General features: G+C 56.6%; 1 protein-coding gene across 1 annotated transcript in view; it reads left to right on the forward strand.

Moving 5' to 3' along the window:
* Positions 1-14,197, forward strand: part of CARD10 (caspase recruitment domain family member 10) — a 29,689-nt gene extending 15,492 nt beyond the window's left edge. Inside the window, exons 11-19 of the mRNA XM_045290336.1 lie at positions 6,670-6,829; positions 7,249-7,345; positions 7,659-7,902; positions 8,067-8,136; positions 9,395-9,497; positions 12,052-12,210; positions 12,311-12,426; positions 12,896-13,008; positions 13,255-14,197. Of these exons, the coding sequence (XP_045146271.1) occupies positions 6,670-6,829; positions 7,249-7,345; positions 7,659-7,902; positions 8,067-8,136; positions 9,395-9,497; positions 12,052-12,210; positions 12,311-12,426; positions 12,896-13,008; positions 13,255-13,492 (1,300 nt within the window). The 3' untranslated portion in view covers positions 13,493-14,197. The remainder of the gene's footprint in view (positions 1-6,669; positions 6,830-7,248; positions 7,346-7,658; positions 7,903-8,066; positions 8,137-9,394; positions 9,498-12,051; positions 12,211-12,310; positions 12,427-12,895; positions 13,009-13,254) is intronic.
* Positions 14,198-15,617: the final 1,420 nt, after the last annotated feature.

The raw sequence follows: 15,617 nt of genomic DNA on the forward strand, positions 1-15,617 counted from the left end.
AGCACCATGTAACCCACTCCATACCCAGCACCGTACCCGGGCTCCTGCCGCACATAGTCCAGCAAGACGACCCAGCTCCTTGTCCTCCAGTTGGTTCTCATCTCGGGGTTTCTCGGGGTCTTTGTCCCATGGGCGGCTGGCTGGTGGGTGTGGGCCCTGACCTCTAGGTTAGCAGCCAAGGGCTTCGTGCCACGGCCCCACCGGGCACCCAGAAGGCGCTTAGAACCCCACTACCCTCTGTATCTTTAGCCCCGCCGGACAGGCCTGTCTCCCCAGCTGGGAGTTCCCAGCAGGCTTGAACTGAGCTGTCCAGCCAAGCTTTGCGCTGTGTGCTGTGTGCTGTGGGTAGGCTGGGGCTAGTCTCCGCCCTGTGGCTCTCCTGAAACACCTCAGCTCCCAGGGAGGGCTGGACTCTGTGATTCAGGGCCAAGGCATGGCCTCCTGGTCAGCGGCTCCCAGGCGGGCACAGTGGAGCACGGGACAGGTGAGGGGAAAGGCTGGCCCAGGCCACCTCGGACTCTGCCCTGCAGGGAAAGGGTAGACTTTGGCTTTGGACCCTGGGAGAGCTGGGAGGCGTCAACTAGCCTCAAGCCCAAGGCCAGCTGTTGCCAGCTGCTCCACAGCACCCCCTCTGTCTGGGGATGTGGGAATTAAATCTCATTATTCTTGTTAGGTCGCCCAGCTGGGGGGGTACCTGAACCAAGGTCTGGAATCAGCTGATAGAAGAGGCTTGCAGACCAGGGCCTGAGAAGCACTGCATGGCAGAGCTCATGGGGGCTGCTGGCCCCCAGGAAGAGCTGGGCCAACACAGCAGGAGCATGTGTGGCAGGGCCAGCTCCCTCTTGGAAGCAGCTCAGCCTGGTCCCTGCCCCCACCTCTCCGACTGTCTGGCCAGTGTGACATTGTTTCTCAGTGCAGGACGTGCTGTTGGGGGAAGGGGAGGAGGCACCTCCCTTCCTGCCTGCCTCCCCGGCCCTTCCTCCAGTCCGGCCACAACAGGGGTCCTGGCTGCTGTCCACGGGCCTCTGGGATGCGGCCCAGTGGGCAGGAGACTGTCCCAACCCCCACTTGTGTGGCCACGCCCCAGGAGGAGGGAGTTTCGGGAAGAGCATGGATTGGAGTCGGGGCAGGGGAGATGCATAAATGGGGGCACTTCGGGGCGAGTGGACGGACAGGTAGAGAGGAGGCAAGGGGCCTAACTGCTGGTGCCCGAGTGGGGTGCTTCCAGGACTGCGGGGAGCAGTGAGGAGAGCTGGCTTGGGTGCCCACCCCTGAGGCTGGCTGTCTTGTGACTGAAGTCACTGAGTCCTCCCATGCCTCGGTTTCCTGCTGTGTAAAATGGGACTCGCAGTAGTACCCGCCCCTAGGTCCCTCGGGGGGCTCTGAACCGGGCCTGCCTGTCTTCAGCCGGACTCATGTTGTGCCCCACTGAGTTGGTCCCCACTCCAAGTCACCCTGGAGGGCAGGGTAGAACTACCCCAGGAGGTTTCCTAGGCTGAAATCTTTGTGGGCGTGGATCACCCGGCCTTTCTTCCTATCAGCCCCTGGGTGAGTTTGAACCATCGACCTTTCCATGAGCATCCAGGTGCTTAACCGTTAGGCCACCAGGGCTCCTTGCCTGGGTGATGAGAACTACCCAACACCATGTAGTCCATTCTGACTCAGCAGCCATAGCTGTAGGAGGGGGTTTATGAGGCTCTGAATCTCTGTGGGAGCAGGCAGCCTCATCTTCCTCCCTTGGAGTGGCCGGTGGGTTTGAACTGCCGACCTTACAGCTAGCAGCCCACTGTTTACCCAACTGCACCATTCAGGCTCCTTGGCCTGAGTGGTTACTGCATGTTAGCGCTTCGTGATACTGTTATTTAACTGAGAGCAACCTTCAATATTTAAAAATCTCATTTCAAAAAAAATTTTTAAAAACCACTCCTTTCATTGACTTCATTAACATATCATACCATTCAGCAGTTCAGCCACGTTAAGGATTGGGCATTCTTCATCGCATATTGACTCTGGGACGGTTCTTCCCCCATCTGCTGTTGACTCCCCATTTCCCTCCCACCTCCCTTTCTGTGCCCCCTGCTGTTGACTCCCCATTTCCCTCCCACCTCCCTTTCTGTGCCCCCAAGTAATTTTTAATCCGGTTGCTGTCTTTATAGATCCACCCACCCTGACTTCCCTCTACAGAAAAACATGTAAAACCAAGACAAAAACCAAAAAAGGGCCCAGCAACAATGAACAACTAAAACAGAGAAAAAGCTCAATCAAAAAGAAAGCAGGAACTATTGAGAAACCAGAATAAATTCAAAATGGGTCAAAAAGGAAATCTCAGGATGTGGCGTTACTTTCCAGCCCCACGACAGCTCCCAAATCCACTTCCCAACACTCTGTCTGCTGCTTAGGTCATTCACCTTCCTGGACTGTGGTCACTGGGGATTCACTGGAGACCCAATCCATGTAGGGGCCCAGCAAGTGGATTTTGGGCTTCCGCTGTCACCCGTAATGTTCTGCAAACGGAGCCATAGATATGTGAGTGAATGAGTTTTGAGCTCCTTGACTGCAGTCCTAACGTAAGGACAATTAATTCTTGCGACATGATAGCGCCCTTCATGAGGAGATGACTGAAGATACGAGTGCTATCGCAAAGTGGGGTGAAGGAAATCAGGTGGAGCCTCGCTATTTAAAAAAATAACATCTGTGGTCTTAAAGTTTGTGTTTTTGTTTTTTCCTCAAAACAAGCAACCCTCTAAGAGAAGTGTCAGCTCTAAGACCATACCAGCCTGTGTGATCCAAGGATTGTGAATAATAAAATCCAAACCTGGAGGAGGGAAGGGTACCAGAGCCTGAGTTCTAAAGATCTTTTAAAATGGCATTTTACTCCCGTTTTTCTCAGTGAAGTTCACGCAGCAGCAGATAGATTCTTACTCACAAGTACTAAGCAAGCAGTCTGTGTATTGGTTACATTTTCTCAAGAGGTTCACATTGTAACTGATTCTGGAATACTTTGTTTCCAGTAGTCCTGTATTCCTGCTCTCTTTTCTCCTTGTTCTTGGAATTGTCCACCATTTGGTCTTGTACAGATGATTTTTCAAAGGTGCACGGTCCTCACTGGTCTTTGTCTTTATTTTATGAGCCAGTCTGGTAATGTAGGTACAGTAAACGGTGACGCGGGTAATTTTGGTCCCTGGTCTGTGGCCCATTGAAGGGGGATCGTCTCGGAGCAGCCTCTAGTCTGAGTTGGTCTGCTAAGTCTGGGCTTTCTCAGAATTGGAGTTCTGTTTATGTTTTTCTCTCCTATTAGGGTTCCAACTATTGTGGCCTTGATGAAGGTGGTCTCATGGTAGCTGGACGCCATCTAATTCTTCTGGTCTTGGGGTAGATGAGGCCACGGCTTATGTGAACCATGGGTTCCCAAACTTATTTGATCTACCTCCCCCTTTTCAGAAAAAAAGACTTGGTGCTTCCCTGAAAATTAAACACTTTTGTGCTCTACTCTATAACCCATCACCTAGGGGGCCTTCACAGCCCCCCAGGATCGTCCCAGGCCCCCTCCCAGAGGGCAGTGCCCCCCTGCCCCCACCCCCTTGGGGATACACAGCTCGTCCTGTGGACTAGTCTCATCAGCCCCTTGGTTTCCTCCTTCCTTTTTTGTTCTGGATGAGAAGAGACTGGGAGTTGCCGGGACTGGTCTTTGTAACCCCAGGATATGGATGGAGAAACTGAGGCACTGGGTCAGGAATCTGTCCGGTTGCAAGGCCACTGGGCAGTGTGGTGCAATTGGGGGGTTCTGCTGCGCCTGCTTTAGACAGATGGCCAGTCACCACCGAGTGTCCCATGCCTGCCCCTTTTCTGGTTTCTGCCTGTCACTTCCCCTCGGCCCCTGCCAACTCCTCCGGCCACCCCTCTCTGCTCTTGGGGACTTGCAGGGAGGGTTTCTGCCTCTTCAGTCCTTGCTCACAGAGGGCTTAGGTAGGTTAGAGGCCCTGATTAAGAGAGTGGGTCATTACCTGTCTACCATCTGCCCTATGTCTCAGCAAGGCTGATCACGGTGGGCTTCCTGAAGAAAGCAGGGAGAGGAAGTACTGAGAACAAGGTGGGCAGCCTTGTAGAGAGGGGCGTCCTGGCAGAGGGAAGAGCGTGTGCAGATGACTTGGAAGCCGAGAAAACCAGACCCTGAGGGTGACTGGGCCTCCAGTGGGGTGGTGGGAGGGGTGGCTAGACAGGAGACAACCCTTGGGTTTGGGCCCAAGGCACGTGATCTGCCCTGTGGGCGTTCTTATGGCTGGGGGGTGACTCACTCATACTGGGGTCACCTTGGCTGGGCTGGTGGGGCTGGGCTGGGTTAGGACTGAGGTAACCTTGCTTTCCAGAAGTGACCTCCAACTGGACAATTGGAATGAAAAGATAATGGGATTTTTCCGTGAACTTTTTAAAGCCTCCTCCTATGCTGCCAAGAAATCTTCCCACCGTGCCCTGCAGCAGTGGGCAGGAAGTGGGGACAGATCTGCCTGTGACTTGACCTCCTGACCCAATTGGCGGCAGTGCTGAGAGCCCTCACTGGCCAGGTTGGGGAGTACTGGGAGGGCAGCTCCCTTCCACTCCTCTCCCTAGCCCCCTGCTGGCCTGCAGAGGCCCTGCGCCCTACCCACAGCTAACTGCCTGGCACTCTGAGAAGGCCAAGGGCAGGGGCCCTGGAGGCTTGGTGGACACTTGGCTCCCTCAGGGAGGTCTGGGAAGGGTGGGTGGCTGTGACGACTCCTCTGTGGGTGTGAAAGGCTTGGAAGACCGAGGGCCAGAGAGAGCAGGCCTGTCCAGAAAATTGAGATCCCAGTAGGGCTATGCTATGTGGTGCAGTAACTCCTGCCATCTGTGTCCTGGTGGGTAGGTGCAGATGGGGACTCAGAGGGGCAGAAACTTAAGGCAGCCTGACCCCAGATCCCCTTTTGGTGACCTCCGTGCTGTTGCTGCTCAGGATTTTTGACTACAACCCACAGTGAGACGCTTGGATGGGATGACAGTCATGGTCACGAGACTTCCCCCACGCCACTGGTGTGGGCCTAGTGTGTGTGCTTCTCTGACCTGCCACCAAGAGCCAGTGCAGGGGGGCGGTCCGGTCAGTTAACTGCATCCGCCTGAGGGACAGGCCTGCCATGTGAATCCCCTCCCCCAGCCTTCTGATCCACCTGCATGTTCTTAGACCCTCTGTCACCCCACCCCACCCCACCCCTGCACTGGGAGACCAGGCTCCCCTTACTTGACGGAATGCTGTCCCAAGAATCCAGCAGCCCCTCGGCACTGAGTCCAGGGCGCTCAGAGCTGCGTTTGGAGGCAGGTCTGTCTGGGTGAGTGCTGTGGCCCGACTGGCCTCCAAGGGTCAGACCTCCAGGCTCCTCATTGCCACCAAGGCCTGAGCTGCAGCCACAGGGCAGATAGCCAAGCCAGCTGGGCAAATCCCCAGCCCGAAGGAGCTCCATCGCTGGCGTCCGGCCTCAGCCCCCCTTTGTGGTTCTCTGTGACTGGTCTGTGACCGAGGAGGTAGCGAGAGCCAGGGGACAGGGTCTGAGACCAGGGTTCCTCAAGGCCCGAGTTCCCTGCTCCCCAGGAAAGCTGCCGGGCTCAGATCCTTCCAGCTCTGTGTGACTGTAACTTTTCTCCAGAATAGTGCAGCCCGGTACCCTATCATCCAGAATCCCTCACCCCAGGGCTTTCACTCGGACAGTCAGCAATCCACTTCCCTAGGCTGTTGCAGGACAGGCGCTTCTGAATTACCGTGGTGGGGACTGTTTGCCATTGGGGACAGGGCTGGGTACCACCACCTGGGGCTGGTTCTCAGGATTTTTGTTTGGTACTTATTTTTCCTTTCATTTGTTTGAAGTGAACTTGTCTGTCACTAGCGATTCCAAGTCCATGCCAGCAAGTCATGTTTCCTCCTGTGTCAGCCGCTCAGACTCATAGTTTGATCTCCGAGGGGAAGGAGTCTGTTGGGGTTTCCAGGCTGCGAGTCTCCACTCTTGTCTTCCGACAATTTTGTTTTATTATTTTCTTAAAGAAGCATGTTCTATACAGCTCCACAGCCCATCTCCATGAAATGAAGTTGGTAATAATATGCCATTAACCCCCTATAAATGTGGGGCTTTTGCTTTCCCCCCTCCCCAGTATTCCTCTCTCCCTCCATCATTTCCCACCCCGCCCCTCTCTCGGCCCCAGACCTGTCCCTGGCCGCACCAGAGTCTTCAAAGTCTTATCGTTGGGTGTAAAAACGACGTTTCCTTTTTTGCATTTAATTTTGTTTTAGTGTTAGCTGCTGTGGAGTCTGGACCCTTCTCCCGGCAACCTCCTGCCCTCTTATGACTTCTCCATAGGGGTTTTCTGGGCTGTAGTCTGTAGGAAAGCCAATCTCTGGGCTTTTCTTACACATGCCTCTGGGTGGATTTGAACCACCCACTCTTAGGTTAGCAGCTGAGCGCAATGGCTTACTCCTCAGGGAGTAGCCCTTTCTTGCTGACCTGTGTGTGGAAGGATCAGCCGGTGGGGTGGGGCAGGGAAGAGTGGCAGGGCATCCCAGGGCCGAGGCTACGCACATGCAAGGCCCTGGGGAGTTTTGCGCGTCCTGTCCTCCAGGAACGAATGAAGTGCCATTGGATTGATTCCTGTCACCTCCTGCCATCTCAGGTCACTGGCCATCCGATTGTCTGGCTGGAACCCCCTAGGGGGCCCTGAGCCGCAAGACAAGAGCCCAGACTGTCAGTCATTCCCTGGGGACAGCTGGTCTGGGACGGTGGTTCGGCGGGTGCTCTCTGGACCAGGGTCTGCCCCAGCAGAACCCCGAGAGGTGAGGCCCCTACCTGCTGGGCTAGAGGTGGAACCAGGGCATCCTGGGCGGGGCACCCTCTGATTGGCAGATCATGGCCACTGGGCGGAGCTTCTGGGGATTGGCCTGAGCAGAGGGAGATCCTATGTTGAGCTGCAGACTGCCCTGCCCAGCCACTGTTCATGGAAGTGTGATTGGGCAGGAAGTGATTGAAGGCGGGGCCGACTGACAGTCCCTGACCTGGATGGGTAGGCAGGCTGGAAAGTCCAATTGATGCTACTAGGACTGACTAAGCTGAGGGTGTGGGGCATGTCCCCTGATGTGGGGGCATCTGAATTATAAGACATGGCCTCCCTCACACTCGGGTCTTCCTCCACCCCCCAAGTTGCCTAGACCTGGGAGAGTCACTTCTGTCCCTCCCTGCCTGGGTTTCCCCCCAGCCCAGGACTGAAGTTGCTGGCCTGGATGCCGAGACTCTGCAGAGACCCTCGCCTTGGAGCCAGGGGTCCACATTCCCCTACCTGCTAGACTCCAAGGGTAAGCCTGGCTCTGTGTGGCGTCTGGGGGTGACCCTGGGGGTAGATGGGAAACGTCACCCCAGCCATCTGGCCTCCTGTGAGATTGCCCTCTTCTCAGTAGACAGTGACGTGAAGGGCACTGGGCTAGGAGTCCAGAGACTTGGGTGCAGGTCCTGGTCGTGTTCCTGATGGGCTGGGTGACCTTGGGCAAATCCCCAGCCCATCCGGACCTCAGACTCACTCTGAGAGGGGAGGTGGGGCCCACCAGCCCATCCTTGGCTTCATCTTTCTTTTCTCCTCCTCTCTGCTGCCCCTATCCAACCCCCGGCCAGCCTGCCAGTCCTTCCGAGAGGCCCTGGAGGCCTGGGTGAAGGGGCCAGGCACGGAGCCCTTCTACATTCGCGCCAACCTCTCCCTGCCCGAGCGGGCCGACCCCCATGCCCTGTGTGTGAAAGCCCAGGAGATCCTGCGGCTGCTGGACCCGGTATACAAGCGGAGGCAGGAGTGGTTCTGTGCACGAGTGGACCCCCTCACGCTGCGGGACCTGGACCGAGGCACCGTGCCCAACTATCAGAGGTGACGCCGAGCTAACAGCTTGGAGCTGGAGCCCAGGTGGCAGGACTGGGACCTTCCTGCAAGCTTTCTCTATTCTCTGGGCAGTCCATGAGCCCAGAGGGGCCCCTCATATCTCTATGGACACATGACACGCCCCCTCTTCTCTTCCCACGGCCTCTTTCCAGTGCCCAGCAGCTCCTAGAAGTTCAGGAAAAATGTCTGCCCTCCAGCCGGCATCGAAGTCCCCGCAGCAATGTGAGCACCCTGGGTGTGGGCAGGAGAGGGGGGTGGGCCTGAGGACAACTGTTCTCTGGAAGCCTTGGGGGTGGGCTGGAGAAGGAGGTGGGTCTGAGGACATCTGTTCTCTGGAAGCCTTGGGGTGGGGGCGGCGAGAGGAAGGAGAGTGTTCTCCCCACCCCCAATCTCAGGGCTCAATTGAACATCTACCATGCGCCAGGTATGCATTTTCCTAGTACTTTTGAAATAAGCCAAACAGCAGAGCGCCTGCCCAGGGAAGTTGTGAGGGTTAGCTATGCTGGAGTGCCACTGTCCCTGCAAAACGGCCCTTTTCCACGTTCTTGGGGGTGGGAGCGGACAGGGCAGGGTTTAGAGGGAGGTGTTCTCTGTAGAGTTAACTACTTAGGAGGCGGAGGGGCTGGAGTGATTTTGAGAGCACGCCCACTGAGGCTAACCGGCACCACCGCAGACTTCCTCGTCTGTAAAATGGGACAGTTTTGCTCTCTATCTAGTAGGTTAACAGGAACCTTGGTGCCGTAGTGGTTATGCACTGGACTGCTAGCTGCAAGGTCAGCAGTTTGAAACCACCAGCCTCTCTGCAGGAGAAAGATGAGGCTTTCTACCCCTGTGTAGAGTTACAGCCTCAGAAACCCACAGGGGCAGTTCTGCCTGGTCTCAAGAGGGTGGCTGTGAGTCAAGTGGGCTTGATGCCAGTGGGAAGCTCATTGGTGGTCTGAGGCTCGCTGTCTGCCATGACACTGGCACAGACGGGCGTGAGGCATTACAATGCCATGTCCTTGCAATATGGGGTCCCTTCATCCCGTCCACGGGCACATGGCTAGTTCGTGAGCAGAGCCCCTGAAGTCTGTCACTCTATGCTTCCCAGGCAGGATCGGCACCTTCCCACAGAAGCCAAGTCTGCTGTGCAGAGAGGGGGAGAGGGTGTGTGTGTGTGTATGCGCCCTTAGGTGGCTCCTGTACCTGTGCTGCAGGCTCCTCATCCATAAAGTGGGAGCAGGCCTGCCTGTCTCTAAGACTCCTCCAGCTGTGCTGGATTCTTTCCTGGCCCTTAGGGGTGATTGTCCTCAACTGTGTGGGGGGACGGTGGGGGGGCAGGGGGTGGCACATAGCACTGCCCTGGTCAGAAGTCTGTTGACCCAGGCAGTGGCTGGGGGAGGTCCATTTCTTTCCTTCTCTCCCTGAAGATGGGGTGGAGCTGAGCTTTCAGGTCACCTCTCCCTGCCCCCCAACACACACACCCCTACCTCTTCCCCAGCTGAAGAAGCGAGCCCTGGACCAACTCCGCCTGGTGAAGCCCAAGCCCTTGGGGGGTCCCGCCGGGGACTCCCCAGAGCAGCTGCTGCTGGAACCCTGCTCAGGTGAGTGCCCAGGTGTAAAGGTACAGAGCATGTCACCTGATGGCTGAGAGGGTGTCCCTGGAAGGGTCTACTGTGGAGTTGCACTAGAAAGAACGGGTCTCCCTCTGGTGGACAGATGGATTGGCATGGCTAAGAGAAGGGGTGTTTGTGTGTGTGTGTGTGTGTGTGTGTGTGTGTGTTGGGTGTGTGTATGTGAGAGAGACAGAGAGAGAGATTGAGATTGATTGAGGGTCTACCCATGGCTGGATGCACACACACCTGGCCTTCCCCTGTCCCAGAGACTATGTGCAGCTGTACTTGAGCTATGTGGTGAGTTTCCCAGAGAGGACTGATCAGGGCAATAGGATGAGGCCCTAGACAAGAGTGGGGGACAATGGGCTGGGGGCTCACTGAGGGAGTAGTGACTACTTGGAGGGTAACAGGAAGACTTCCTGGAAGAGGCGGTTTGGCCTGGGGCCTTCAAGGGTGAATAGGAGTTTGTTTCAGGCCAAGGGCACAGCTTTTGCAAAGACCCAGAGATGTGACTGTGTGGTGTGTTTAGAGAGCCTTCCCCTTGGAAGTGCACCAGGCACAACTCCATCCCCCAGGGGACCCTGTGGCCTACTCATATGGGGGCAGACTACAGTCAATGAACTGTGCTTGGGACGTCACCACACAGGGTGAGGCGGGTCAAGGAGAACACAGACCAGAGGCTCTGCTCTCTGGGGGCCAGGCAAGGGTAGCAGGGCTTTGCCTGAGCCCAGGAGTGCTGGGGTGAGGCTGGTGGGCCTTGGCGCACCAAGGCTAGTGATTGGAGGCAGTACTTTTGGACAGAGAAGCTGGGAGGCAGGAGTGGGGTCGGATGGTGGGGGGCTCATCATGGCCCCAGGCTGAATCACTGTGCTACATCATCACCTGTCTGGCTGCTGCAGCTGCTGTTAGTGCCCATCCAGTCGGCTCGGACTCATAGCGCCCCCATGCCCAACAGAACGAAACACTGCATGGTCCTGCGCCATCTTCACCATGGTTCCGATGCCATCCTTGCCTCCAAAGAGCACTCTGGGGACCCCCGTCTTCCCAGACAGATGGGTTTGTTCTTTCAGCAGTCCACGTTCTTCTCCAGCACCACCGCTCCATGCATCCATTCTTCTTCTCTGGTCTTCCTTATGCACTGTCCAGCTTTCCCATGCGTACGAGGCCATGGAGAATACCGTGGCCTGGGTCAGGCCCACCTCAGTCCCCAAAGGAACATCCTTGCTTTCCAATACTCTCAGAGGTCTTGTGCAGCAGATGGACCTGGTGCGGAGTGACTTTCGATCTCTTGACCGCTGCTTCCATGAGCACTGATGATGGATCCAAGCAAGACAAAATCCTTTGACGACTTCAACTTTTCCTCCATGTATCATGATGTCTCCTAGTGGTCCCGTTGCATAGCACAGCTTGTTAATAAGCCTTCCTCAAGCCCTGATACCACATCCATCCTCATATGATCCAGCTTCTCTGCTGATTTGGTCGGCATATAAATTGGACAAGTGTGGTGAGAGGATACAACCCTGATGCACACCTCTCCTGATTTTAAACCAGGCACCATTCCCTTGTTCTGTTCACACAACTGCCTCTTGATCCAGGTACCGATTCCACATAAAGACAATGGAGTGTGCTGAAATTTTCCTTCTTCTCCATGTTAGCCACAGTTTATTATGGATATTCTCTGCTTTGAGCCAAGATCCATCTGACATCAGCTACGATACTCCTTGTTCCACAGTCTCTTCTGAGTCGGCCTGTGCTTCTGGCAGCTCCCTGTCAGTGTGCTGCCACCACTGTTGCTGCATGATCTTCAGCAAAGTGTTACTCGTGACCCGCGTGGCCAATACTGACTTTTCCCTGAGAACCACAGGAAGTCACTGGTGCCCTGAAAACACAGAAACCGAGCTCACTGTCATCGAGTCGATTCTAACTCATAGTGACCCTCGAGCGCAGGGTACGACTGCCCCAGGTGGGTTCCTGAGACGGCAAATAGCCCCACCGTTCTCCTGTGGAGCACCTGGTGATTCAAGCTTAGGACCTTGCGGTTTGCAGCTCACCATGTAACCCTGTGCCCCCAAGGAGAAGACTCCTAGTATCTGATGTCAGTTAAAAAGCCTCCCTCTGGCTGCACAGGAGCCCTGGTGGCGTAGTGGTTATGCACTGGACTGTTGCAAACTGCAAGGTAAGAGGTTTGAAACTACAAACTACTCCAAGGGAAAAAGACCAGGCTTTCTACTCCTCAGAAGAGTTACGGCAACCCACAGGGACAGTACTACCCTGACCTATAGGGTCGCTATGACTGAATGGCATTGAGGGGTTTGTTTTCTCGATGCAGTGTAGAGAATGGCCTGTAGGGGGCGAGTGTGCGCCTGAGGACCAGTGAGGTGTTCACTACAATGGTCTCAGCTGGGGCATCCGCATGGGAGCACATGTGCATCTGTACACGTGAGAAGGCTTAGAATGTAGGAGAGGGTGGGGGAGACAGGCTGTGGTTTCTGGATGTCCGAGGAGCCAGGCTCTGCCTACTCCTTCCTCTCCCCTGCCCCAGAGCGGGAGCGAAGCCTCAAACCCTACAGCCTGGTGCGGCCCCTCCTGGTGTCAGCCCTGCGGCCCGTGGTGCTGCTGCCTGAATGCCTGGCGCCCCGGCTCATCCGCAACCTGCTGGACCTGCCCAGCTCCCGGCTGGATTTCCACGTGTGTCCAGCAGGTGAGTCATGGTACTGGGGAGGGGTGGGGAATGAGGTGAGTGACACTGGAGCAGCCAGGCCACCAGCCTGTGTTTCTGCCCTTCCTCCTGTCCTCTGCAGAAAGCCTCTCTGGGGAGGAGCAGTACGCACCCTCCGCCCCTGGAGCCCCCAAGGCCCGGCCTGCCCCCCCTGGCCTGGGCAGCAGGATCCGCACCATCCAGGAGTCCGTCGGGAAGGTGTGTATCGGGTGCGGTGCAGTCTCGCAGGTGGGGCGGGGAGGCGGGCTGTCTTCCTGGGTGTGGGAGTCAGAGCCGAGCAAAGGGCCTTGTTCAGAGCCTGGGCAAGTCTCTTCCCTTCTCTGGGCCTCCAGTTTCCTCCCCTGTGAAATGGGTGGATGAGGGCAGTGGACCTGTGTGGAGCTGCTGGGGGCCAGTGACTTCTGCCACCTTCCCTTGTCCTTGCCCTGGCCCTGGTCACTGCCTACCAGGGAGCTGTGAGGGTGGGGGTGGGTGAGGTCAGAACCTGTCTACACACGGGGAGACTGAGGCCGAGAGATGGGGGGGTGGGGAGTGGGGTGACAGACCTCCCCAGATCTTCTGAGTGTTTCCCTCGCTATCAGGGTGGGGCATGGACCCATGGGAGGCAGGGAGCAGGGTGTTTGGGCCGGGACTGAAATGGAACCTGGGTGTCCTCTCCCCCGAGAAGAAGCACTGTTTGTTGGAGCTGGGGGTGCGGGGCGTGCGAGAGCTGGTGCGCAGTGAGATCTACCCCATTGTGATCTACGTGGAGGTGACGGAGAAGAATGTCCGGGAAGTCAGGTGAGCAGGTGGGAGAGGCCCCAAGGACGGGGGTGGGGAGTGGGGGGGTAAGGCAGTTTGTTTCAGTGTTAGTTCAGCTGTCTGTCCATCCTCATTGTATGTATGTGCCAGCGTCTTGTTTCCATCTCCCTCTCTGTCTTCCCCTCCTCTCCTCTCTCTGACTAGCCGCACTTTTGTGGGTCCCTCTGTCCCTGTCCCTTTTTGTCCCCTGACCCAGCTGACTGATGCCCGCTCCCCTCTCCGCAGGGGTCTGCTGGGTCGGCCTGGCTCGCGGGACTCGGAGCTGCTGCGGCAGTGCCGTGGTTCTGAGCAGCTGTTGTGGGGGCTGCCCTGCTCCTGGGTGCAGGTGCCCAGCAGCGCCTGGGTGCACGCGGAGGAGCTGGCCAAGGTGGTGCGCGGCCGCGTGCTGCAGGAGCAGGCCCGCCTGGTGTGGGCCGAGTGCGGCGGTGGGGCCCTGCGCCGCAACGGCAGCAGCGAGGCCTGAGAGGCCCCTCCAAAGCCCCAGTGCCCTCCAGCACTTCGGAAGCCGCTGGCGGGGACCCTGGTGCTTGTGCTGGGCCCCGTCTGCCTCCCCACCCTGAGCCTTCTGGGCCTCCGGACTCTCAGACGCCGGAGCCGGGCTCTGGGTGCCCACCTGAGTTCGTCGTTGGCCCTGACGAGCTGTGGGAGCCCCGGGGGCAGAGCTTCCGCTGCCCCCGTTCTTGCTGCTCTGGGCCTTCCCCTGCACCCCACCTGTGTGTCCGTGTGTCCCCCTAGCGTCCTCGCCGGAGCGCACGCTGCCAGGCCCTCCTGCAGCGGGGGTCCTGTCCACTCCCCGGTTGCTGTGTGCTGGCCCGTGCACACGAACTCTCCGGGTTCCCTCCCTGCCCACGATGCTGTCACACGTGCCCCTGTGCCCTTGTGTGCAGGTCTGCCCCGTGTACCGGCGGATCTGTGTAAATGTCCTGCCCGCTCCCTTGACCCCAGGCACTAGCACTCACGCGTGCACAGAGCCGTGTTCGGCACGCCCGCTGGAACGTGTGTGTGCGCGTGCGTGCGTGCGTGCGTGCGTGCATCCATCCTCAGGGCAGCTGGGGAGGAGCTGCTGCTCCGCGCATCACCAGAATGGATCAGAATGTAGAGCTCGTGGTTGCTGGTGGCCGTTTAACTCAGAGGCTGCACACAGGAAACATTAAACACTGTCACGGACCTGGTGTCTTTCTGTTTGTTGGTGTCCCGGACTGGGGCCCCGATTGTCTCCCATTCCTCTCCGCCCTCCCTCAGGCTGATCCACACCCACCCCTCAGGCTGATCCCCCCTCTCGGGTCCTGTGCTGCCCACGGGGAGGGTCCGGTTTCTCTCCTGACTCATCCCTGAGCCGCAGGCCATCTGTGCTGGCATCCCCTTACCTGCCGGTTGACCCAAAGAGGCCTCAGAGTTGGGCGGTCCCTGCAGCCTCTTCTCATCCTTCCCTGAGTGTCCACCTGCAGTGGGGACACCGGGCAGCGTAGGAGCACCCCTGGGTGTACAGGGCACATTGGGGAGCACAGCTGCCCCACGTCAGATGTGGGCATGGGATGGGCTAGGAGCTTATTGGAGGAGGTGCCCCTTGAGATGGGGGGTTTGGGAATCTTCCTCACAAGACCTACAGCTGCAGCCCTGGGTGCGGGCCACAGTGGTGAGCCCTTGGCTACTTTCTTTAAGATGCTTGTAGTTTATTTTTGAAATTGTTATTTTGTTGCTCCGACGCTCACTCATGATCATTGAGTCGGTGCTGACTCATTGTGACCTTCTAGGCCAGGGTAGAACTCAGGTTTCTGAGACTGAACTGCTACCGGAGTAGAAAACCTCGTCTTTCTTCCTCTGAGCAGCTAGTGGTTTCGAACTACTGACCTTGTGATTAGCAGACCAATGCAGAGCCCCCTTAGACCACTAGGGTGTATCCTGAGCTGTTCATAGACCAATCCAACTGAGTTGATCCTTGCAGAAGTCCTGAGAAGACAGGCTGTGAAGGGCCTGGCTCCTTGGGAGGAGAGTATTTTGTTTCTTCTCGGCCTAAGCAATTCACGAGTCATTTAGTGTTTCCATATAGGGAATTAATAGATACTTACTGAGCATTTACTGTGTGTCAGCACTGGTGAGTAGGTGATTTCAATATGTACATATACTTATATGTTAAGTATTAAGGCAGCAGACGGACATCAGGCCTCTACTCAAGTCCTCCTTCAACACAAGAACAGTTTGTTCTAATAACCCGGCGTTCTGTGATGCTAACCTTCCTGACATGATCCTTGCAGACAAAATGGGTGCATATGCAAATGCCTGGCTACCAAAATATATAGTGTCCGGGATCTTAAAGGCTTGAAGATAAACAAGTGGTCATCTAGCTGAGAAGCAAGAAAGCCCCCATGGAAGAGGCACACCAGCCTGTGTTCATGAGATGTCGATGGGATCAGGTATCAGGCATCAAAGAATCAGAACAAAAAAATCATATCAATGTGAATGAGAGGTACCACACAGTGGAGACCCAAAGCCCATCATAGACAATTGGACATCCCCTTACAGAAGGGTCATAAGGAAGAGATGAGCCAGTCAGGGTGCAGTATAGCACCAATGAAACATACAACTTT

Source organism: Echinops telfairi, unplaced genomic scaffold, assembly GCF_000313985.2.
Source record: "Echinops telfairi isolate 266 unplaced genomic scaffold, ASM31398v2 ScPeMD7_2;HRSCAF=8, whole genome shotgun sequence".
Taxonomy (NCBI): Eukaryota; Metazoa; Chordata; class Mammalia; order Afrosoricida; family Tenrecidae; genus Echinops; species Echinops telfairi.